At 39.6% G+C, this 26,195-nt stretch overlaps 1 protein-coding gene and 1 long non-coding RNA gene across 5 annotated transcripts; one reads left to right on the top strand and one right to left on the bottom strand.

The window, feature by feature from the left end:
- Positions 1 to 1,241: 1,241 nt before the first annotated feature.
- LOC111835812 (uncharacterized) lies at positions 1,242 to 3,075 on the bottom strand. Its single transcript, XR_002836286.2, has 2 exons — positions 2,959 to 3,075; positions 1,242 to 1,486 (listed from the first exon to the last, which is right to left on the bottom strand). It is a non-coding gene; the product is annotated as an uncharacterized lncRNA (long non-coding RNA).
- Positions 2,803 to 25,261, top strand: plekhf2 (pleckstrin homology domain containing, family F (with FYVE domain) member 2). 4 transcript variants are annotated; one of them, XM_023796491.2, is made up of 2 exons: positions 2,803 to 2,976; positions 21,441 to 25,261. In XM_023796491.2, exon 2 carries the CDS (start codon positions 21,452 to 21,454, stop codon positions 22,208 to 22,210), a length of 759 nt encoding a protein of 252 aa, XP_023652259.1. In that variant the 5' UTR covers positions 2,803 to 2,976; positions 21,441 to 21,451; the 3' UTR covers positions 22,211 to 25,261. The 4 variants fall into 4 exon arrangements, with proteins under 4 accessions (XP_023652259.1, XP_023652258.1, XP_023652257.1 ...); XM_023796490.2 differs by having other exon boundaries at positions 2,803 to 3,386; XM_023796489.2 differs by having other exon boundaries at positions 2,807 to 3,390.
- The last annotated feature ends 934 nt before the right edge of the window (positions 25,262 to 26,195 follow it).

The following is a 26,195-nucleotide window of genomic DNA, read 5'->3' as shown; positions in this document are numbered from 1 at the left end:
CTGGATGGGGTACGTCCTGGCTGGGATACGCCCTGGATGGATCTTGGATAGTCCCAAGACTACTGTGCAGAGGTGGACAAAACACATAACTCCATTACTGGATATAGATATATACATATATAGATACCCGTAGTAAAATATTACTGCAATACAGTCAGATTTTTACTTGAGTTAATGTCCTGTAGTACTTGATTTAAAAAATACTTAAGTATTCAAAAGTACATTTTCTTTTTAATGTCAATGCATTGTTGCCACCATGCATTTATAGGACTTAATGACTCGGAAACAACCTACAGAATGCACTGACTTGCTTGTAGAACCCATAGAATAAAAAGCTTGTGGAATATGCTACAAAGTCAGTTATACACCTCTAGCTTTATAAACTGCCCAGTAACTTGACTGACATTGAATGAGTAGTTTACTGACTGGTATTTCTTCTGTGACAAACACAATATGGCCTATCACACTGGAGAAAAAAATTGTCTGATGACTTAAAACCTATGCTTCAACGTAATTAATAATGAGAACCTTCATAGAAATGTAGTAGAGTTGAAAGTACAATATTTGTCTTACAAATGTAGAGGAGTGAAAGTCATGTTTCCAAAAATATTGATACTTAGTACAGTACTCAAGTACGTGCTTTTTGTTACTGGTCACCCCTGCAACCGTAGCTCATCTTGACATGTTTTGAAATTCAAGGCTGGACCATCAGTTCTTCCTGCTAAAGAGGGGCTCCCACATTACAGTGGATCTTCTGTGTTTTTATGGTGAAGGTGTCCGCAGTGTAGTTCTTGCTTTTTACTTACTTAGAAACACTGTCTGTCAAACACAGCAGTCATTTTTACCCAGCCCCCATCCCACACTGTCACTGTCACTTTGTCGAGAGTCACTGATATTTGTTTTTTCTTCTTCTTCTTTTTCATCTTTAAAATGAAATTGCCTCCTTTTCAGTCATGGACGGGTCCCTGCTTTTCACTTTGACTGAAAGATATGAAGCCATATTTATACATCCACACCTTTAGCCTACTTGCAGCGGTGCCCCCAGTAAATTTTCATAGGGCCACTGAAAATCTTACGGGGTGGCAAACCAAGACCAAAAGCCACAACTGCATTTCAGGAATTTTAGCACGCTTCTGGAAAGCACCGTGTATATACATATGTAGACCTACAGATTGTTTTCGTTAATTGAACTGGAAGAGTAGAATGTATCATGTATGTTTATGGAAAATGTCCATGAATCGTTTCTGAGGTAGTATTTTCCCGTAATTTATTTGTATAGGCATCGTATCGACACATGTGAAAGCACAGACGTGTGAAATAGTGTGGAAGGGGAATCCTTTCACCAGCTTAGTAGGTTACGTCTCGTCTCTCTACCCACCCACCCGGGTGGCAAGGAACTTTCCGCCCAGCCAAGTGCAGTGACTGAGGGCAGTATTCGGGGGTGTTTCACACGCGTCCAACGTTCTGACGACTGTCGCCTGGAGAGCTGAAGGTGGAGAAATGGCTGATAAAATTTCCAGTAAATATCAAAACAAATTGTAATAGCGATTACCAGCTGTTTATTGCATGTTTAGTCTTGTGAATGTTGTCAAAAATAAGACCAGCATTCAATCATTACCACAGATACCACAATAAAATCGACGAGTTAGAGTGCAAAAGGTACAAAACGCTTAAAATAGCAACAAAATCAAACACGAGTAGGTAAGAAAGAGAAGTGAAAACGACGATACGAAACATAAAATTCCAACAGAAAGCTAGTATATAGATTAATGATACAAATAACTCTAAATTTGAATTTTGAGTCCCGTTAAAGGCTTTAGAAATGGACACATGTAAATCCACAATCAATACACTTTATTGGGTCAGGGACTAAAAATCGAACACCAGATGGACTTTGGGCTGGCCTACGACCACACGGTAATTTTTTCCTGTCCAGTGCTGTTTATTTCTTTTTTTGCATGTACTTATTTGCATACATTTCTGCGAGAAGGAATTTAGAAGCCTGGGGTACAGTATGTCACCGGGGACACCTATAAGCGGTAGTTCGATTATGTTTTAGTGAAGTGCTTTAACTGTTACCTTTAAAATAATGCGTCTGTCAAATGTTGAATTATTGGCGTACAGCAACAAAATTAATTAAAACGTTCTTGAAATATTGTGTTTTAGATACATGGCGGCAGAATGAAAGGTGGGCTTGTAGAAAACCAGAATTGCTATTTCACACAGTGAGGAATTCAGGGGCGCTCGTCCATTGGTATTTTTAACTTCGATTCCATCATTGGTTATTTTAACTATAGCACAGTTCTCGGTAAAATATGTCAGCGATTTTCGTTTGCTACTTAAACCATATCTCATCAACCACCTTAAATAAAACCTGAGTAGCCTGTAATAAAAACCGATTCAATCGGAAATCCGGTCCCAGTGTCTACGATTCAAACCTCTTAATTCAACTCACGTTTTAAATGCAACTGACCAAAAACAATTAACCCGTCACATATCGATATATCCGTCGCGCCACTGGGTATTACTGCAATGTTTTTTCATGTTAATATCTTGTGATCACCTTGTTACCTACTGTGCCGGATGTTTTTTGTATTATAAAACAAAGTAACTGTTTCTTTAAAAAAAAAAAAAAACATTCTATATATTATATAAAAAACAAACAAGACAAACGTTATTGATCTAAATTGTATCCAAGTCAGAGACTAATATAAACTTTACACGTTTAACTGTATTCATTTGAGATGGAAAAACACACACCCCTTTAATGAATTTTAAAATCTTCCCGGTGAGACTTCCTGGTAAATATAAGTGGTTATTCTAGTTGTTCAACAACTTGTGGAGTAGTAGTAGGAACTCGGTCCGCAAAAGGGGGAAAGCTACAGTGCAGTTATAAGAAACAAAGGACGAAACTGTCAATTTACTGTTACAGATTTTACTTAAAGAAAATAAAATTACCTTTTTATGGAACTTAAGGTAACGTATTCCTAACTTTCGCTTTAATGTACCGAAGAAGTTGAAGAAAGGAGCGTCCTTTGGGGAGCGCATAAACTGGAGGAGGCCGGGTAATCTCAGTCGGAAAGGACGGGAAGGTCCCTCAAGTCCGATTCCTGTTTATTTGCGTTAAGACAGAAGGGGAACGATCCACGTCGTTCTGTGCTGTGCACACCCTGTCTGAGCCGTACGTAGCTGCAGGTCGGGTGACGCTACGAATCCCCGCTGCCGTGCGGAGCCATATTGTTGGGGCACTCGGGAGTGCGGGTGAGCTCGTGTCCGTGAGGGGAAAGCTCGAGACAGCCGGCGTGAGGGAGGAGGGCTAGCCGCCACCGAGCTGCGCGAGCACCGGCGAAAGTTAGCCACACGGACGCTATCGGCCACCGGCGAAGGCAGGTAAATATTCGCCCCCGCTTACAGTCCTATGCGGTTCGCTTGTCGGACGGTTATTATTCTGGCGAATGGTGTTGGCAGTAGGCGACCGAAGTTAAACTTGGAAAGTGTCTATCCACGGAAAGAGAGGGAGGCGTCCGGATACAAACAGCGCTAACTAGCTAGCGAGTTAGCCAAATGCGGCTACCAAGTTGAGTAATAAATGTCAGGGTACAACCCACAGACTAGCTTTTCTGGCGTGTCTCCATTACAATGTAACTTCTTATGAAACAGCTAGTTCGGTTAGCGCCCAGTCTGTTTCATATAACGTTGGAGGAATTCCCAGTAGCCTCAGGCGGAGGGTAGGTCTGTTTTGACTCGTCATATTATACTCAGGTCGTTTCTGTAACTAGTCAGTCGTCATGACCTGTAAATAGTCGTAACTAATCAGCAGCGGATCGTTCGTTGAAAATATGGTTTCCCAGCCCAGGTTAACACAGACCCTTCATCGCCTAGCGATTAACGTTATAAGACCTCTTCTGAACAGCTGGTACTGGCTAACGTGCTAACTGGTGAAAATTCGGCATGTTTGCTACAAGCAGTAGGCAGGGTGGCATTTTTCCATTCCCAAATAGTACATTAGGCATTTGTGACGTGGGATATTCTCTGTATTTTATCGCTACCTGGCATAACGGCGACCATATCTTATATCCACTAATGATAGTGTTTTTATGAGTCAAGTTATTTTCGTAAACAAACACATAAACTGTACGGTTTTATTGGGTTTATCTGCTGGCTGTGCGATCCTAGGCCACCGATAAGTTTTAGTATACCGTCGCTTTTGGGGTGTCTTTGGTACTTTCTTGAGCTCTCGCCCTGTCCTTATTTTTGGCTCCTTGTCTTTAGTTCATTATATATGCGGTAGTCTGCTTGCAGCCTGTCGTCTAAGTACGGCTTCCAAAAAACGTGTTACTTTTAACCCACCGCGTAAATATAAGAACTGAAACTAATAGCGCCCTCCCCTAACTTTTAAACTTATTAACGGTCTCATGTGCATCATGTTTTGTGTGAAACGAACTTTCATTTGTTAAAAAGTAATTTGTCATGCCTGGTGATGTGCAGCTCCTCGTGAATGTGTTTACAAGGTTAGCTAACATGTAACTGTCAGTTAAATAAACACATCAGGCTGTTATCCTAAAAGATACATGCCACGATGTACCTTAAACGTCTCCTTCCTTTAGTTTGCTGAAGGTTGTCATGTAATCTGTGTTTGTTTCGAAATATGGTGGAAGTAACTCAGTTTTGTTTTCTGTCACCCAAGACTTTATACTATGGAGAGGGGTAGTATGACTCCTGTGTTATGTCTCCTTAGCGTTGATTAACCTTAGCGTGCAGCAAGCTTCAGTAAATGTAGCAAATACAATCTGAAGCTGTATTTGTGCATTTTGAGCTAATCATTCGAGCTCAGGGCTAAGCTCGGGCTCAGTGGTCTAAGCCTCTGTGCCTGTGATTAGAAGGTCGCCAGTTCGAGCCAGGCCTCGGCATGCCTGCGGGTTCTTGAACAAGGCTCTCATACCCCAGCTCCCTGGGCACTGCTGTGGGTGGCTCGTCTTTGCAACCAGCTTTCTCTCAATTTTGGGGAGGTGTAAAGAGAATTTCCCCACCTGAATAAATAAAGTATCTATTATTATTATTATTATTATTATTATTATTATGTAATACTGCTGTGCAATATGGTGTATATGTATGTGTGTATGTGTGTGTGTGTGTATATATGTGTATATATGTGTGTGTGTATATATGTGTATATATGTGTGTGTGTATATATGTGTGTGTATACATATATGTGTATGTGTGTATACATATATGTATATATATGTGTATATATGTGTATATATGTATATATATGTGTGTGTATATATATATATATATATATATATATATATATATATATATATATATATATATATATATATGTGTGTATATATGTGTATATATATGTGTGTATATATGTGTATATATATGTGTGTATGTGTATATATATATATATGTGTGTGTGTGTATATATAATCTCGGATGATGAAATAAAAGTGTCTGACATTGCATATTATGCTCTATTTTGTGATGTTGCAAAATATATTTTATGGCAACATTTTTTCATCATTTGGATGACAGTTTAACCCACAGAAGACAATCCACAAATATGTACCGTGATCTACAAATATTTAACTATCCACAAATATGTATTTTTTTTATTTGTGCTATGTAAAGTCATAGAGAGCGGTTTTTACACGTGAAACGTGTTTGGGGCATTTGTGGATCAGGTCCTGTCTATTTGTGGATCGCGTTACATTTCTCACCATGTACACTATGTAACTTTAATATTATGTGTTTTTATATGTATTTTTTTTATTGCACTGTGTCCATTTACTGCCAGTGACTTGAAGCACGAGAGTTGGACTATTGAACATGAAGTGCACACATACAAACACTGAAATATATCTCAAACATTGAAAGATAGTTTTCTGGCTGTAATAAAGCTAACTTTACCGTGGTGTTGGAGTTAAGGTTTAAACTCGAACTCGCTGTCTGGAATATTTTAGTGTAGATTTGCATATCCCCACATACATCATCAAGCGGTAAATTTCGCTTTATATTCAGGTTTCCGGCTGTCATATCTTTCAACAAAAGTAAGCAACACCCCTTGGTTTACCAGATTTCTTTATGGGCGAATTTTAATTAATATTTTAATGTTTGTGGGTACACATCACCTTCAGTGGCCCAGCGGTCTTGTTTACAATCACTGAGAGTGAACGGACACGGTGCAATTATTAATAAATGCGTATCAAACAAACATATGAAAGTTACTTGGAGTGTATTGTCCCCCATAGTTTAATGCTTAAAGCACACTTAATTGGACATGTCTGTATCATTTAGGTTTATACTTATTCATGATTTCATGTCGCAGTTCTGGAACTGCTGCACTGCATCCCACCCCTCCCCCCGACTCATTGGAACTGCTGCACTGCATCCCACCCCTCCCCCCGACTCATTGGAACTGCTGCAGATGCAGCCTGTTGAGCTTCCATTATGTTACTAATGTTACAAAACTTTTTATTTCACGATTAACACTATAACACATGTACAATAACTAAATTTTTCTTTCTAAAGTTAGGGCAAGCTGTACATTTTGTAAATATTACACATGACACCTATTGTCATTTAACTGTGTGCCACGTGACTGTTTTGGTCCAATCACGGTGCTAATATCAAGATGGATGATAACCCTGAGATTGCAGTCCTCTGTCCCTCATCCCCCTCCTCCCAGGAGCACATTCAAGTCAGAAGTATGAGAATATTATGGTTATGCAGTTTACTTAGTTATTTTATGTGAAGCTAAGTTAATCTAAGGGGTGTAAACCATTGTCCCCAAGGCCGTTCAATTAAACCTTTTTTTTAAACTTCACTGAAGATTTACAAATATTAATTACCTTGGCAAATTATTTACACACTGTTAGTGGAAAACAAAGAAAGTAGAATCTCAGAACGTTAATTTTTATTCTTATTATTAAACATGGAGAACATGCTGGTGTCATATTGTCAAAACTCCAACTACTGAACTGTGCCGAAAAAAATCAAACACATTAAAGGAAGTTTGCTGATGAGATTAGAGGAATGATGTTACAATTCTTTGGGGAAAAAAGATTAGTGGACCAGATTAATTAAAAACATGTAGCATGCCAGTACTTTGACACCTATTTTAATGGTGCTTTTCCACTGGCATACAGTAACCAAACTATACCCAAGCCATACCATGAAGAGAGATTAGTTACAGTTCAGTTCCAGGCTGCTTTCTGTTTTGGATTTAAATAGATATAATGTTGGAAAAGCCTCTGCACTTTGCTCATTCTTAATAGCACAGTGCCAGACTTGCAGATCTGAGTCCCTTAACAAAATTGGGCTACATGCAACAGGTCAAATATCAGCTGTAACAAATGTGATCAACATAATTACAGTAACCCACCTTTAAATTGATATTTAAAAATTGATTTGTGACATTTCTGGTGATCAAAAAATCCCACCTCAAAGAATCCTGATTTGTAACTGAATCGATCCCACCCACCCCATTTAGATGAAGCTTTTAAAAATGTTTTTTAGGGCTGGGTGATATGGCAGCTTTATCTTGTTGTGGTTGTGCTGATTGGCCAAGTTATATCATGTGTCTATCACAGGGTCTCTTTCAAATGTCACATGTTTGAAATGCTATTCAGTGTGAGCTATTGGCATGGCTGGTTGAGGAAGTATGGTATGGATCGGATAGTGATTTGCTTGGCCATGTTATGCAAAATGTATTCCTCCGTTCAAAATCCTACCTCCTGTGACATGTCGATCAACTGTTTGGCTAATGACACAGTCATGATGATGCAATTGTAAGCTTCAAGTTACCACATAAGTTTCAAGTTCACTCTTATTTCTGCAGCAAGCATTTACCTCAGTAAAATACATTCAGGAATGCTTTTTTATATATAAAAATGATTTACATGTAGGGCATTACGGTGGTGCAGCACTGTTGCTTCACACCCATGGGACCAGGGTTCGAGTCTCCACCATGGCTCCATGTGTTTGGAGTTTGCATGTTATCCCTGTGTAATTGTGGGGTTTCCTCTGGGTACTCAGGTTTCTCCCCACTTTTCCAAAATATGGTAAGGTGAATTGGAGTTGCCAAATTGCTCATAGGGGTAGATGTGTTAGGGAATGGTGTGTGACTGTGCCCTGCGTTGGCTTGGTGCCTGATCCTGGGCTGTTCCCCGCCTTGAACTCTAAGTCTCCAGGACCCCCGCGACCCTGAATGAGACAAGCAGTTACAGGAAATGGACGAATGGGTTTAGCTTGATAGTGTAACTACCATGTTTTATATGTTTGATGTTAATAATGTATATCTATCTCAATAGCAAAATGTTTTTTTAGATTAGTAATCTATATTTAGCTTGGTTGAAATGATTTGATTATAACCATATTTAGACCAACTTGCATGTTTTATTGATTAGGTATATAAAATACATTTGAATCTTTTTCAAAAGATGTGTGTTAATTATCAAAAAATGGTTTACATTTAGCTTGATGGTATAACTGATCTGTTTTATTAGATTAATAATGTATATATAGCTAGATAGTGGTATGTTTTATTAACTTTAAACTGTATATTTTGCTCCACTGTAGCATATTTTATTGATATATTTTTTTAGATTGTTAGCAAAATGTTTGCCTAACCGGCATGATTTTATTAGCTTGATAAATCAATAATATTAGGGTTTTTGCTTTGCCAATATGCATTTAATTGCAGGCCTAATTAATATTGCACATAATCCTAGTTTTCAGTCACAGACTGAAGCAGTAGCTATAAATACTAAAATTCTGAACTGTTATATATGGAGAATTGTTGTGTCACTAAGTTATAACCGTTAGTAAGAAAGGTGCACACAAGTTAATAGGGGTCCCTGCTCAATATATTCTGCACAGCACACCATAGTGCTTCTAGTGGCAAGCAATATTGTATCATTTTCTGTACAGCCTTAATATGCTGTTTCAGCTATACTACAATGCATATGGTATGGCGGTATATGAAAAATTCATACTGGAAATCAGTATACTGGAGGAACCGGTATATCTCCCATATTATTCAAAAAAGGTGGGGCATAAGTTTTTCTTTATTAATATAAGCAGCTCAGGTCATGGTCAGGTTGAATTAATCGTCGAGTTCAGGTCACTTGTGAAATGGACCCACGCATCACTGTAGACCATCTATGAGTATGTATATTAATCCTTCAGAGAGGCTTTATAATCACTCTGATTTCTTTCATGGTATGTCCAGGGGAGTGAAATAGTCAACAGTCACCCGTTGGTCTTTGAATTCCTTGAAATGGTTGGGATGCTTGTCCGACAGATGCCTGGCCATGTTTGATGTGCTGCCTCGATGACATCGACGCTGAAAATGGGTCCATGTCAGTATTTAAATTCACACATTGTTTTTTTCATAATTTTAATAAAGTTACCCATATGATTTCTAAAACGCTTCAATTCATTATAACAGATGTTTTCCATTAATATCACTGTCATTATGGGAGTAGTTCAAATTATCACAAAAAGGTGGTGCAAAGTGTATGGCATACCATAGGGGCACATACATGATGCACGAGCACCTAAGGAGAACACGCACAGGCCCTATTCTGGATGATGGGCTGCCAAAGTAGGTAAAATTACCCTAAGTACTGTCTATTCATGTTCATTAAATTAGCTTTAGAATGGAGAGCTTTTTATCATCTTTTGTCCTTGTAACTGCTGCAGTTCAGTATGGCAAGTTTGTATCAGGCTCATAGAAGCAGGACTGAAGTCCCCTAAGATAAGGAAGAAGCCCTTCATTAATAAGAAACAGAGAAGAACCAGACTACAGTTTGCAAAAATAATAATAATACAGTATAATCCCATTATAGGCTCCGCCTACAAGGCGCGTGGTGTGCCAGTGATATCCAGCGCAGATAGTCGGGATTATTAATAGTCACACATCTGATCAGGTAAAGTTGGATTACTATGTGTACAATATAATAATCTATACCACAAGTGTGTCTGCTGGGGTGTGGCATGAGTAAATGGTGTCCTGTAGTTGTGTTCTGGCCGTACAACAACTCTAGATATAACGGACTGTTTTGCCAGGTCCCTTGAAGTCCGTCATAACGGGATTTTACTGTACGTCTAAAATATTGAGGTATGTATTATGATGCCCATCGGTTAGTAATCTGTATAAATTCGGCATTTCCTTATGTTTATTACATTCACTTAGCGGAGCATGTCACATGCTACTGTTTTGGTAAGTCATGGAAGCCATAAGCACTGAAGTGTCAGTGAAAGGGACAGCTCAACAGGCACAATATCTTTTAAAAGATGAGATATTGTGGATAAACAAGGTAGAAACGGTGGTGATATGACAGCACTTTGCAGTTTAATATAATGCCAAATTTATAAAGACAAATTTTTTAGGTTCATTACTAACCTGCTTACCAAATTGTGTGCGGAAGTAAATGTTTGTATAGTACCGAAAAGCTGGCATCTGGACAAATGTTTCGCCCATCATCTAGAGCCCTGGTGATAATTGTGCATATGCCATATAATTGCGAGGTCATTCGGATTGTGCCCTAGTGTTATATTTTCAGTATGATATGACATAGTTACAGTATTTCAGGAATATATGTTTATTTTTTAAAATAGTCACAGCTTCTTGTACATTTGTATTCAAATGTGTTCAGTGTTTATTTTTTTGTTTCTGTTATCTGCAAAGTTTTCCTTATTGGTAATACCCTATCCTGCATTTTTTTTTTCTTATAGTTTAGAAAAACATATTCCGCATTCCCCAGCTGTCTAGCTACAGTAGGATTAAATGCTGACTATTGTCCCTCTTTACTATGACACAGTTGCAAATCAGGTTTCTGATTAAGCAGTTTCATCTTTCATTCTGCAGATTTCTGTAGTGTTTGTTGCCGTTATGTAGGTGTATTGTCCTCATTATTTAGCAGCATTTTTGGCCTCACTTCAATAACTAGCCTACCCTTCCGCTTAGTGAAAGCACAGATTCCTTGTTGGCCATTTCTACACTGTCATTTGTCACAGAGACGGCTTGTTGACTTTTGCAGTACAGGTGACCATTCATTTTGGGGTTTAAATCCCTATGTGATTTTTGTAGCATGCTTTGTGCTCTTTAGCTCTAGAGGTAAAAATCTGTTTCCCACTGTTTCACACTGGTTCTTTGCTACCAGTTTTGTCCGTGTAAGACTTGGATTATGACAGCTGGGAGGGCTTTGGCATGCGTATAAATGAGAAAAGCAGATATTGTCATGTTTCTTTTTCAGCGTGACTGTTTTGTTCCACATGAACACATCTTTTTGAGTAGGTCTCTCTATGTGAAGTCTCTAAAGACACACTAGTGCTCTGTTGATTTTTATCAAGGTTTGGAATGCCCTATTTAAATTTTTTTAATATGTGTAATTCGAAAGCTGACCTGTTTCTTGAAGTCAAATCATTATTCCCCAGATTGGAATACATATGACTCTCAGACTGGTCCACCACTGTAACAGCAGACACTTATGTTAGTATGATAACTCAAATGATATTTGATAGACCTTATTCAAAAATTTCAAACATATTGTATAGGTGAAGAAAAAATTCATTGCAATTGAAGCAATGCTGCATAGTGGTATCAAAGAGAAGGGTAGCCATGGATTGGTATCTTGTTGATACTATAACTCAAAAAATGTTAGCTGGTCTTACTACCCCTTCACAAGAACATGATATGGATGAAGATCTACACCATTTTGAGACAGATCACATCAAAATTGAAGCAAGAGCACTAGGTGCCAGTAAAGCAAGAAAAGGATTGCTGCAGATTTGTGAACACAATAACTCTAACAGTATTTGATGGATTTTTTTTCTCAAAATTCTCAAGAATGTTGTATAGCTAATGATCTGGGACCTGTTTTATTTTGAGACAAATAGCACCAATTTCGAAGCTGTGTCACTTACAGGTTTTAAGATACCTGATGAATCACTTAAGGTGGTCATTCAGTTGTATCGATCTATAACATCAGAATCAGTCATAATCAATTTTTGGGGGCAAAGTCCTTCTACTTCCATGTTCTGTGCTCTCGCTTTTGTCTGCTGCAGATAGATGGGCAAAGTAGCAGTGCTGGCATGCAAATTTGCTAAAGGTTGGATGGCAATAAAAATAAAATGACAAAAATGTATGTTGTGTAGTGGTGTACAGATGCATCACCCCATCGTGTTGAATCAATTCAGTGCTTTGATCTGTAATGGCAGAATTGTTTTCTATGGGTAAAAAAAGATACTCCTTCTTCCAGGTTGATATCGTGAAACAGGTTGGCAAGGGAAGTTTTATTCATATTCATAAATGAGACACTAGCTGTTTGTTCATGAGTGAGGGAAGGATGGAATGGAGATCGATAGATGGATCGGTGCGGCATCAGCAGTGATGCGGGCGCTGCATCGGTCTGTCATGGTGAAGAAGGAGCTGAGCCAAAAGGCAAAGCTCTCGATTTAAGAGTCGATCTAGTTTCCTACCCTCTCCTATGGTCACGAGCTGTGGGTAGTGACCGAAAGAACAAGGTCACGAATACAAGAGGCCGAAATGGGTTTCCTCCGCAAAGTGGCTGGGTTCTCCCTTAGGGCGAGGAGCTCGGTCATTCGGGAGGGACTAGAGAGTAGAGCCACTGCTCCTCTGCATCAAGAGGAGCCAGATGAGGTGGCTCGGGCATCTGGTCAGGATGCCTTCTGGACGCCTCCCTGGTGAGGTGTTTCGAGCATTCCACCGGAGGAGCTGGATGAAGTGGCCAGGGAGAGGGAAGTCTGGGTTTTCCTGCTTAGACTGCTGCCCCCGCAACCCAACCCGGAAAAGCGGTAGGAGATGGATGGATGGATGGATGGATTGTCTTTGTACCACGTTGCTTTTGGGAAACAATCCTCTTCTGTAGCTCAAAAGTCATTCATTTTGCAAGCTGCAGTACAAATGATCAAGACTTTAACTAGATCACTAAGCAAAAAACAATGTCTTTAGAGATGCATGAGAAATTGATTAACATATGGATATTTAATCCAGTGTGTCAGTCTTGGCCGATATTGCCGGCCGATATCACTTAGTGGTTTCAGATGAAAGGACTGCGACAGATGTCGTGAACCTGATTACTTTGAGGCAAGTTACACAAAGATGAGCATTTCTTAAATAATTTTGGAAATGAGGGGAGAGCGTGTAGGGGGGGACTCCATATTGTAGATGTTGGGCAGTGTAGAATGAGTAAGGATTAGAATTGGAGAGGGAGGGGGGTGACGATGCCTTCTGGGGGTTACATTGTTGTCATTTTGACAGCATCTAGTTCTTGGAAAGATTGCTTGATGTTGATTAACATTCACATATTTTGTAAGATGAGACTTGCACCTGCAATTGGAATTGCTTTCTTTTTCCTGCATTTGGTCTTGTAAATGGACAGTCAAAATCAGGCCTCTTAGGCTCTGTTTTTATCTTGTGACAAAATATCTTCGTTCAATTATGCTACATTTTGAAGAAAACGCTATCATCTACCTACTTAATACACATATGGGCAGACAGATAAGTGATACGATTACATATTTTGGAATTTGAACTAACAGTTCAGCCCTGACTGTTTACTCTGACTTTGCTCCAGTCTAACGATAAGTGTATCGACTTCTTGGAGTTAATGGTGCTTTTAAACCAGTGGTTCTCAACTGAGGGGCTTTGAAGACCAAGGAGGACCACAGGATTTGTTTGAAAAGCGTAAGGAAAAAATATGATTTTGCTAAAGCTAGGACTGGGCGGTATACAGGATGATATAGGAGATATATAGAGATATAGGGTGATACTGTATGGTTTTTTATTGATATACTTTAGCTGTGCATTAAAATGAGGGCTTTAATGAAGATTTTTTTATATATATATAGAAACCAATAGTATTCCTTTCTGGTTGTAAACGGAACAAGTGCTTTGGTTGTGACTACATAGAATCCCAGACTTCACAGCTAAAATCAAAACATTCATTTAGCATGTCATGGGGAAGCTGATGGACGGTTTTGATTGTTGTTTAGTTCATTTCATTTGGAAATATTGTTAAAAATATCTTTCTTTCAAATACAGGTTTCTCCTGGTATCCGAAAGTGGAGTATTACTTTGAAACCTCCTGTGTTATGTACTGTATATAATTGTATGTGTTATGCTTTTATATGACTGGCAGCACAATAGGTTTTTTTACACTAGCATCACCAGAACCACGTGTTGCACGCATTGCGCTATGATGTTACAACTGTTACAATGTTAAAAGGCAATATGAACTTTTTTGGCTCCTTTACAGGACTATCATCGTGTATGCGGTCCTCCATTGACTGAAACGTTATGTGACGCATGACTATATATTTTCTGTCACATGATGATGTTTATAGTTTTAAATTTTTTTTTTTAAAGGAGCCTAATAGCAGAAGTGGGGGAACACGTTCTAGTTACGTTGCACCACGTCCAGATAGTAAAGATCACACTGATGGTAATTTGGAAGAATTTGACATCAAAGATATCTATTAAAGTCTAAAATTACTAGCATAGTTGCTAAGTGAAGGAATTGTTCACCTTGGTATAAAATTAATATCGTGGGTATCAGAGCGGTGTTGAATCAACCAGTGCTGTTGTCTGCAAAGTAATTGTCTGATATGTGAGAATTAAAGCTGACATTCATTTTTTGTGCATTAAGTTATTTTAGATGAAAATGTAATAAAAGGCTGGGTATCCTTCAGATGTGTTAAGTCCATTGTTTGACATGTCTTTAGATGACCTCTTATTTAAGTTAAATGAGCAAAATCCTTTAAATAGATTTACTGATTGAATAATTCACTTAAAATGCAAGCAGTCTTCCTACTTAATTTGCATATCAGTGCAGCTAAGGTTACAATGATGAATAGTGGGCTTCTGCCTTGCTGCTTATGGGTCACATCTGGCACATAGAAGCTGCTTGTTTTTCAGACATCGTTGGTCATTTCATCATTCTCTTTACTCATTTCATCACCAGTGAGCATGTTGATTGTCCTTTGCCACTTGAAACCTGGTTGCTGCAAATGAGAGAGTGACTCTTAGTACAGTTCTCAATGTAATAAGCTTGTGCAGAGCTGAGTCTAATCTTGCCATCATGTGCACTACTGAAACTTTATTACAACTGTTATTCTACAAATGTAATAACTTGTCTCTCATGATGTAAGAAGGTTATTTTGAAACTTTACCAGTGGAAAGTTTACGAAGTTCATTTCGATTACTGTTTTGTGGTTTTTAGAAGCATTTCATTTCATGTTAGTATTTTAAATTGGGTTGCATGTATATTAGAATGAACTTGCTGGTATGCCGTATTCTGAGGACTGATTAATTCATGGCCTTACCCTTTTTTTATTGTTTACAGTTTGGAAGCTTTTTTTTTTTTTACTGAATTAATGGTACTGACTGTTTTCAAAGTCCATTTATAAGTAAATAAACTATTTCTCAAGTCTCATGACCACATGTAATGAACACCATATTAGTGCCAGTGCATTGGTAATGGTTCTTAAATTAATTTTAATCTACTTGAGTGTTCCATGGTAATTCAGATGAGCTCCCTGTAAGTTACGGGGACATGAGAAATGTCTCATCATCTTCCTAAATGCATGTTGTATGACTTCCACCTCTGATATGGCTTCAGCTTTTTGCCATATTTGAAGAGAAGATGGGATTTGCCTCATCTGCATGCTCTACACATAGTCAGTCAATGAACTGTTTTTTTAATGCTTCTCTCTGGCCAAAGCTTTGCACATTGCCTCTAATTGGACACATTCCCTTTAACAAGGAGTTTGATTGGAAGTTAAACATTATATGCTTTTCTCAAGATACAAACCCAACTCTACATGTGTCAACGGTGACCTTAAACCCCCATTCTCTACACAATGAGATATATCAGTAATGGCCTGAAGGCATTAAGGCTTAGTTTACTTGTGTATGATCCATAAGTATGGGTCTGGTTGAAGATGCCAGCCTAAACATACTTTAATTCTGAGTGCCACGTTAGTGGCTAGATAAGCTATTAGACACTTCAGATAGTTGCCTCTAGGATGTGGTTTGGAGCACTGTATCATTTCAGTATTTTAAATGGCATATACAAGGTCTTATCTCTTCCTGTGGGTGTCTATTACTGGAATGTGTAGGTAAACAGGAAATTAGCGTTTTGCGCTGGGTTTTTACTAAGTGCATTTATAATTTATATTTTGGGACTTCAGTTTTTTTATATTTAAAGAATTCCCATATGTTATGTTAATTTAAATTTTTGATGCTAAATTTCAAAATTAATATGCATAGGAAACAGGCAAATTTAATTCCCCGTGTTTTTCCTCTAGGATTTGCGGTTGGCAATTATGTAGGATGACACTTTGATGCCTTTTCCCTCCTTTTATGGTTAAGTAGAAAATTCAATGTGTCAGTAGGTATTAAATATAGATATTGGCATTCTTGTTGCAAAGGCCACTCTAGTTACTGATTTTAGCATAATATGAATAATGTGGAGAAAAGCCAAGCAAGTACAAGCAATGTCTTGTAGGCTTTATGAAATGAGGACATTCCAGTCCACACCCAGTACAAAGAATAACTCACAGTACACAAAGATGATGTACGAGAGTGCAGTAAAAATAAGTAACATTACAAGTGCAGGTACCAATAAAGCTGCAGTAGTCCAGAGTCTGGTATTGGTGATGGGGGCAGCTTAGGGGAGGAAACTGTTCTTATATCTGGAGATTTTGGTGCTACAAACCTTTCTGCCTGCTTGCAGCTGGGGCGATTTGTGTCCTGTAAAATACTTTGTGCTTTGTTGTGGCAATGTTTATTGCATACCCAATTGACTGTTTGAGTGAAGTGTAAAGATTGATAGATATTGAGTAAAACTGGCTCTCATCACTTTTCTTTTGTAACCCAGCAATGCAATGTCAGCAGACTACAAGGAGAAGACCTGGGTATTTTATCTCTTAGCTAGTTGGAAAGGTCTTAAGGACACACTGTTTGAATGAATGGGGCATTGGAAGCTTTCACTTTTGACCTGCCTAAATATTTGGTGCCTAAACCCTTGTTTGTCAGGAGTGTTAAAATTAATTTGTTCAGAACAACAAATTGGTCTGCTTGTATCTGACCTGCTAGGAGACTGAAGGCGGATGGAATGCTCATTAATTAACCAAGTCCATGGGGTGGGTTTCTGCTCAGCGGTCTGCTATCAGATATCTGCTATTACTGATGTGAACCCTACCTCCCAGAGCTGTAGGAAAGAGCTGTCGTATTGCACAAATGGAAAAATGGCTGTTTTGCTATTGTTTATCGTTCCAATACTAAAAACATTGGATCTCTGATTGTTTGATTGGTCATATGGCAACAAGCTATTGACCACTAGTTTTGCTGTTTTGCAGAAGTAAAAGTGGCTGGCTTTGTGCAGTGGACTCTGGGAGGGGTTAGTGTGGAAATTTTGATCACTAACTGGTACATTTTTTGTATAATATCACCAATTCCAAAAGCCCAAATAACCTCTGAGCCACTTGGCAACTGGGGGGGTTGCTGGTGGTGAAGATTGACTGATCATCCAATGCATACAGTCTCCATTAGTTTAGTTATATCTTTAGTTCTGGTGCTGCTGACTCCTCACGTAGTAACTGACTTAGTTACTGACCATTTGCAAATATGACAGTAATGAAAATGAATTTTCCAACCATTGCATGAATTTACAAATTTCTCAAATTTCATATGCCTGACCAGTGCATACTGGACTGTGAGAGACCTTTAAAATAGAATGTACAAAATGTCAATAAAATGTCCACTTCCTGAAGGATTAAAGTGGATAAGAGTTTGGAAAGCTGAAGTAAAATTGTAAGCACCGTTGTGATCACGCCTAGACTACTGTAATTTTCCCTTAGTGTCCATTTTGCAGAATGACATGGTCGTTTGGACTCGGTCACTAAATGAGGAGTGGTCATATTGATACATTTTAAATATTGTTGAAGATAGACTCTAGAGATGTGCCGGTCCACATTTTTCCAGTTCCGATCCAATTTCAATACACTACAACCGATACAGATTCTGATGCAAGAGCTCTTTTTACTTGAATTTTTTAATATAAAATATTATATGTATTTATACTTATAATTTTTAAGCTAGCAAATACAGATGAGAAAAATGTATGTCAAAAAATCTCTTATTAAGCTATTAGAAACATACATAATGTACTGTTCCACCTGGTTTGTACATCTTGTTTTAAACGTTTTTGAGGCATTTGCAGTGAATATCTTCCAAGAGAGTATATGCAAGTGGTATGCGCTTTGTTTAGTGTTACTCCCACTTCTCGAAACTTTGTTTTTACAAAGATTGCAAATTGCTGTGCTACTAGTTGTTTTTAAAAACATAAAATACTTGCAGATCATTGCCTAGGGTATGTGACATCACAGCAGGCGGAAGTCACTGCGCTCACACCCACTGAGTCAAAAAGACTGAGAGGCAGCGTTGTGTTCAGGTTGAATGCTGCAAAAAAATGCATCTAAAATGGGAAAGAGCTGTCGTGCAATTGATTGTACAAATAGATTTAACATGAAATAGAGACTCACATATGGTCGGGTCACATATGGCCGATACCCGATCCATCAAAAGGTTTGGATAGGTGCTCTCCAGTATGTGTAGCAGTATATTACGCGTCTGTAACAGATGCAACAGGAAAGTGTTTCCCTGACTCCCATTCACAGGCCACCTGCACTGGTCACCTGATCCACTTATTCAGCTGGTACGTGGCTACCTAGGATGTATGGTCAGCTGCAGCATTTTCCCTGCCCTCTTATAAACTGTTCTGCCTGATAACTGATGAAAAGCAGTAAGCTTCATACCATCTGGGACATGCGTGAACAGGTGTACCAGATGGTCTGGCGAACTGCAGCTTAATGGGACTAATGGCCAGGGAAGAGTGATAGTAGCGACCTTTTGCCTGGATCCCTCATATAACCTAAGAGGGGTGTAAGAAGGGGGCAGAGTATGACACCTGTTCCCTGGTAGTCATAGCCATCGGATGAACAACAACTACAGCCTCTTCTCCCCTTTTTTTTTGTTTTTTTTTTTGAGTATATTGTTGCTGTGTAAAATCGTAATGCTGCCCATTTGTTGTGGCCTTTGACAGATACAAACTTGCAGTATTTCAGTATCTTGTAATATTTATACTTACTTTTTTGGAATTCCTCGTTTCAACTCATTTGATGATACCTCAGTTTTGCAGCAAATCCATATTGAATAACTCATCTCCCATTATTAGTCTGAGACTGTTTGATCAACTTTACAATAACTGTCCTATTGCTCTGAAGGTGGTCATTTTGTGCTATTGAATGAAGACTAAAACCAGTGAGAATTAGCATATTCTGCTACTGAGGGGAGAATTTTGTTGATTTCGCAAGCTTTACATTTTTCTTTTTGCTAATCTTGTCCTCTGTTTATGCTTGCATGATTGCAGAAGATTCGTTTTGTGCAGGCTTTTGAGCCAGGTGGCTTTCAAACTTGTTCCTGCCACTCAGTCAACCTCTAAGTGCACTTTTGTTTCTCCATGGTCGTCTTTAATTAAAAGACCCTCATTATGAGAACAAGATGTATTCATCTAACTACAAAGTTGGAGTAGCTGAATGGCAACTACTACATTTTTTATGTATGTGTGAAAAGCCAAGCAGGTAGAAGTAACACGCTTCTCTACTCTGCTGGCAAGCAAGAGCAAGTCCAGGCCCATCCTGGTTTCTTAACGCTGCTGCTTTTCCATGGAATGGTAGAGGTTAGTCATAGGTTACAAGCTTACTGTCAGGCTGAGGGAGCTGTCATAGCATGTGTCATCCATGTGTCATCCATGCTCCATGTAGTGTGTGTAGCCTGTTGTCCTTGGTTACAAGCTTTACTAGCTTCCTTGTTAACTAAATGTCAGCAAGGGGCCTGTTTGCCCCACATTTTTTATTTTTTTTTTGACGACGCCTACTGATCAGTAGTGGTGATATTAAGATTTTTTTTGCAGCCATACAGGCTGACATGGCAGTAACATTTCAGCTACCTACCTGTCTACCTCTGATTTCTCACATGCCAAAAATCATAGCTGACAGCTTTCAGTTCATCCTTTTCAATTTATCAGAAAGGGAGCCATGGCTAATGTTCAAGATATTTACTGTCTTACTATTTTTGGCGTTATAAATGGACGATATTCTCAAGTTCATCTTCCATTTAAGAGTGTTGCCTGAATCTCTCTGAAGCTGAATGTGTGGGCTTAAAGCTCGTTTGAGTGTATTGTGATGAAGAGAAGGTCGCAGAAATGAGATGACTTGGATGGAATTTTGCATGAGTTTCTTCCACCTGAAGGTGTGACATGTGCACTGTCAGCAGTGGACACCCCGGCTAGCTGTGTGGGAGAGACTTTCACTGTTGGCTGGCTGTAATTGCCAGAACATTCTTTTTTATACTTCCTCATGCAGAAATTCAGGTCTGTCGACCCACTTATAGGAAGGTGTGTTTCGGTCTATGAATTCTTCTGGCTTCGGGACACTCTAGAAATTTTATACATATAGGTCTGGTTGTACTTGATTTGACTATTCTTTGGAATATTAATCCTAATTCTGTAAAGACACCCAGAGTCTGTATCAATCCCAGTGTTACATTTGCTGTTTTGTTTAGATAAAAACTGCCACTTAGTCTTAGATCTTGGGGGCTGCTCTCTCTCTCTCTCTCTCTCTCTCTCTCTCTCTCTCTCTCTTTTTTTTCCCCTTTTTATTCAACTTCCTTGATCGCTTCAACAAAACTTTCATTTCCATATGAGGGAAACCTGGTGGGGGGGTTCATTGAATTATTGAGCTTTCCTCTATTGTGATACTGATTTAATTTTAAGAGATTATCAATAATAGAAGTATAATAAAAAACTTGATTCTTAAAAATGTATGTTTTATTTTTTTACTCTCATGCGTAAAATCAAAGCTTTGTCTGAGAAGCAGAATAGGTATAAACTGCATGAAACACGTAGCAATATGACTAAATGCAGCCCTTGATGGCTGAGAACCTTATGGGATTTATTGGTTAAGCCATTTTAAAATGGTGTAGACATGTATGAAGGGATAACACACAGGCTTTGAAAAACGTGTCAAGGCATTAGTGGGTATAGTGCTTGTTTTAGTTCCCATTCCAAATGTGAAACAAAATAGCTGTACAGTATCACCTTATTGTACTTAATGTGAAGTGATGCATGTGTGCTCACAATCACGCTGCATACCCAAGTACTGGCCAATCCACTTGACAACTCTGTAGTACATCAGTGTGGTATCAGTACATGAAACCAAACAGATTATCAAAATCTTGCCTCCACCTTTTCACGCTGTCTGAATGCTGTGTGTAGGTCTTGATGAGTTAATAAGATCTGGCTTTATGAATAATGCAGGGTATATAATTTGTCTCTCCACCGCAGGTGACAGAAGGATGGTTGACCGCCTAGCTAACAGTGAGGCCAACTCTAAGCGCATTGCGGTGGTGGAGGGGTGCTTTGGGGCGGCAGGTCAGCCGTTGGCCATCCCAGGACGGGTCCTCATCGGAGAGGGTGTGTTAACCAAACTGTGCCGTAAGAAGCCCAAGGCCCGTCAGTTCTTCCTCTTCAACGACATCCTTGTTTATGGCAATATAGTCATTCAGAAGAAGAAGTACAACAAGCAACATATTATCCCACTGGAGAGCGTCACCATAGACACGGTGGAGGACGAAGGGGACCTGCGCAACGGCTGGCTCATCAAGACGCCCACCAAGTCCTTTGCGGTCTACGCTGCCACTGCCACAGAGAAGTCGGAGTGGATGAACCACATCAACAAGTGCGTGTCAGACCTTTTAGAGAAGAGCGGGAAGTTGCCCAGCAGTGAGCATGCTGCAGTCTGGGTCCCTGACTCTGAGGCATCTGTCTGCATGCGCTGCCAGAAGATTAAGTTCACGCCGGTGAGCCGGAGGCACCACTGCAGAAAGTGCGGCTTCGTGGTGTGCGGCCAGTGCTCGGAGAAGAAGTTTCTGCTGCCCAGCCAGTCGTCGAAGCCAGTGCGCGTGTGCGAGTTCTGCTATGACCAGCTTTCTGTGGGACAGCCGGGGGTTCCCGGTGGCCTCTCTGCCCGCTCAGACTCCTACAGCCTCAGCTCAAACAAATTCTGTGGCAACAATATGTCTGACGATGAGGATGAAGACGACAGCAGTGATTGAGGACTTCCTGCACTTTCCTCACCTTCTGGGACAGTAAAATAAGATCTTTCTTTTTTTTTATTTTTTTATTTCTCTTTCCCCAATGGGCTTGAAATTAGCAAAGCATGCAGGTGCACTAGTAAGGTGTGTGTGTGCGTTTGCCTTTTCTCTTCATTTGATCTTTTGAATCCTGAGATCCATAAATACCCTTAGTCCCCCAGGCCTTATGAGGATGGTGATAACCTGCAGGTGAGTGAGTAGCTGTGAGTAGTAGTGTAACCCACCCTTCCAACCCAAATCTCACTGCCTCCGATTCTGCCTGAGTTTAGTGTTTCTCTTGTCACTCTTCAGTTTGAGGAACTTAAGGCTGGGTTTTAAAACCCAGCCCTTCAGCATGTGCTCTGTTCTCTTTTGCTAATTTCCAGTTCTGGTGTCAGCTGCTTTTGTAATGAATTTATATCTTCTGAACTCCTTTTCCTAGCCATATATTTTTCTACCAATGAACCTTAAAGCATGTGTCTGCCTCAGTGCTGGTGTTTCTACAGGGATATGAACATTGGTACCCTCTTGACAAAAGGCATTTCTGTTGTAAAGCTTTCAGGCAAAGTGTAAATTTTTATTCACAATTTTTTTCTACCCTTTATACACAGCTTTTTACAATCTTATGTTTGGTATATAATGATCCACTCTGTAATTAACAAATCAAATGAATATGCAAGTCATGGATGGTAAATCTAATTTTCTTGAAATGTGACTGCATGTTGTATGCATATCTGATCTGTATTGCTCATGACAAATCAGGCAGAGGCTTCTCAAAACTTGCAAAATTCTGAAGCGCTGTTGGAAAAAGCAGTTGCTCACATAAGTCTTTTCATAAGTCTTAATCACCGCTGTGCCTTAGGATTAACATATAAATTCAGCCTGTCAAGAAAACGCTATGTAGTTTCAGTGAAAGGACAAAGTAAGGTTGTACTGTACTTCAGAGACGTAAATGAATAAGCAGATGAACCACATTACAAATTGAACTGACATTGTAATGTATAGCATTTTAGGGAGTGTGTGTGTGAGAGAGAGAGAGCCATTAAAATGGTGCATCTAATTTTTTTATGTGAAATATATAAAAAAATAGCTCTTAGTTTCCTACTTGCATGCAGTTTCACAATCTCAAATACTCTATTCAATCAAAATCAATATATTGTATGGGAGTTCTACAGAAGGCTCTTGACACTGGTCTTCATGTCCATTGAAAGTGAAAGAACTCTTGTGAAATTCTGATTGAGTGGCAACAGGGGGGTTGGATGGCTCAAAGTACAGTTAGTGCTAAAGTGGAGCCACCTGATGTTGAAATAAGCTGATGAAGCCTAGATAGATCTCTGGGTGCTGAGAGGAGGGAAAGCCATGAGCAGCACTCACCAGACGGCCACAGACATAATAGGCCTGCTGTGTGAGCTTGTGGTCTGTGACCTTGACCTGGCATGTTTGGTGCCGCTAAATGCTGAGGTACTCATGGAAGGTTCCTGTTTTTGGGAGTAATGCTGAGTATCGTAACAGGAAGTGTGCTGTGGCATGAAATGAAAGAGGGAAGCAGGCTCAGTCTACCTTACTCCACAGCCGCCAGTTCTGTCTGAAATGCACCAATCTCCTGGTTTGATCTTGACGAGTGTCTGCCACAGTATTGCTTTGGAGCACTTGAGTGTTTCTTTTAGCCTGCCCGATAGATTACAGGCATTATATTTTGTGATTTTGACTAAAACAGTCCCCATAAGCACAGGTGTTATCTTCTTAAATTGTTTGCTTGAAGGGCAGACATGACTCATTTTAAAAAGGGACTTCTGTGTTCTTCCCATTGAGTGCTGTGCTGTGCTGTACTGTAGCATAAAGACATCTAATGTTCAGCAATACTTTTCCCTCAAATGAGCACTTAACTATTTCCCCTCCTCCCAACCACATTTCATTTGATGTGTTGTGATTACTCTTTGTAGAGGATAAACAACAATGCATTCTGTAATAGCAAAGAGGATTAAAATGCTCTCTCAAGTTTCCCACCCTTATTCAGTACTTATGAGGGTTCAGCTTTCTGGGCCAAAAAAAAAAAACTGACTGTTTTTTGTCAGGGTCTCTGTTGTGCCTCAGTTCATGTCCCATACTGTACACTCTGATCCCGTAACAGTGTTTTCCAATCCGGTCCTCGGGGACCTGCAGACAGTCCGTGTTCTGCAGACAGCCCGTGTTCTGCAGACAGCCCGTGTTCTGCAGACAGCCCGTGTTCTGCAGACAGCCCGTGTTCTGCAGACAGCCCGTGTTCTGCAGACAGCCCGTGTTCTGCAGACAGTCTGTGTGCTTCCTCCCAGCTCCCAAAAACGTGGGTCCTCAAGGACTGGCATGGGAAATGCTGCCCTAACTATTACCCACGTGCCTGGGGGATCAGCAAGCAGCCCTCCACATAGCTGCACCCCGTCTTTCAGCTAAGTGTCTGGGGTAGATTTTAGAGAATCTCAGTCTAGTTTACAGTTAATTAGAAATTTGTTGGTGCCCCTATTTGAGATTTTCCAACCAATTGTTTCTTAATTGTCTGTTTTTCTTTTTCCTGTCTATCGTCTGTCTTTACTGCTTGTTTAAAAGCTAAAATGTTTCAAAAGGGCTTAAACCTGAATGTAACCTAGCATAATTCTTAGTTGCTAATTTTCTGAGGAAATATATTTGTGTTGCTCCAGTTTTTGTCTTTGTGTTTTGTCCTGGCTGGGTGAAGCTGAGGAATGAGATTTGTGTTCACAGTGAACAGCAGCTGAGCCAGTAAATACTGGAATGGCTGACCCTGGGCCAAGGTGCATAACCGTCTTTATTAAATAAATGACATCCTGATGACACTATGGGTCTTTTAACAATACAGAGAACACTTGTCATGTCTGTGGAAGAGAAATACTACTACAAATGCAGTGTATGTGTAAACAATGCAAGGGCACACCTTTCTACACATCCCACAGCTGGGTCAAAGATTGTGATCCTTTTTCAGGATTGGCCTGTCAGTGATTCACCAGCGATACAGCAATAAAGTGGCTGGGTTTTGCATTCTGTTCTGTTCATGGTTTTTCTTTTCCCCTACATGGCTGTGGTTCTATTGATTTATTTAACATAATTCATTATGCTTCACTAACCTACACTGATTTCGGGCAGAGACAGTCAGTGTGACTAGCTTAGGTCTGAACCATTTGTAACTATTATCTTTTATTAAACTTGTGCTCCACTTTGCTTTCAAACACCTACCATAATCAAGGGATGCTTGACGACAACTTTCCGATGTTATTGCTGCACAATGCTGTGAATGATTGCATTACATTTAAATGGTACATTTATTGTTCACAATGACAATGAACTGGTAAAAGTGAAGTGGGAAGTGAAAGGACGACACCTGCAGCTCGCTAAGCCACCTGCGAATCCTCCAGGGTTTGAGATGCAAGCTTCCTCAGAATTATGAGCTTTTCTTTTGCTTCTTTTGAGACCAATAGGATCTCAAAACCCCTTACCTGCTTCTCCATGAAGGAGACTGGTATTTGTAAAAGGTAAATGACTTTCTGACTTTCCCTGCCCCCAACTGAGGGTCCTTTAACTGCATTATGTGTGTGTGAGGGAGAAGAAGTACAGTTCTCCATGTAAATTTTAAAGGATCCAGAGAAGAAGAGTGCAAGCTTCAACGACCGCCTGAAATGTAAGTGATGCATAAAGACTGATGTTCATCTCGCTTCTGAAAGCGGTCAGTCAGAGCTTCTGTCAGCTTGGTATAACCGCTTCGGAAAGTCTTTGTTCCCCTGAATAATTTGTATCTACTTCAGCTGTAGTTTAACCATCCCACATGATTCTATTGTTACCTATTTGGGGTAAAACAAAAAAAATGGCGGAAATCAAGTTGTCTGCCTGTTCCTGAAAACTGCAAATTGTCTTGTTGCTCATTGTCCAGTTGTCTCTCTGTAGCATTCTCATTTAATTTATTTTTCATCAACAGTGATTT

This window comes from Paramormyrops kingsleyae, chromosome 9 (genome assembly GCF_048594095.1).
Source record: "Paramormyrops kingsleyae isolate MSU_618 chromosome 9, PKINGS_0.4, whole genome shotgun sequence".
NCBI classification, from domain to species: domain Eukaryota; kingdom Metazoa; phylum Chordata; class Actinopteri; order Osteoglossiformes; family Mormyridae; genus Paramormyrops; species Paramormyrops kingsleyae.
Note: the sequence above shows the minus strand (reverse complement) of the source record. Positions and strands in the feature narration are given on the sequence as shown.

Coding starts and splice junctions, on each gene's coding strand:
- plekhf2 (XM_023796491.2), top strand. CDS start 21,452: ATGGTTGACCGCCTAGCTAACAGTGAGGCCAACTCTAAGCGCATTGCG.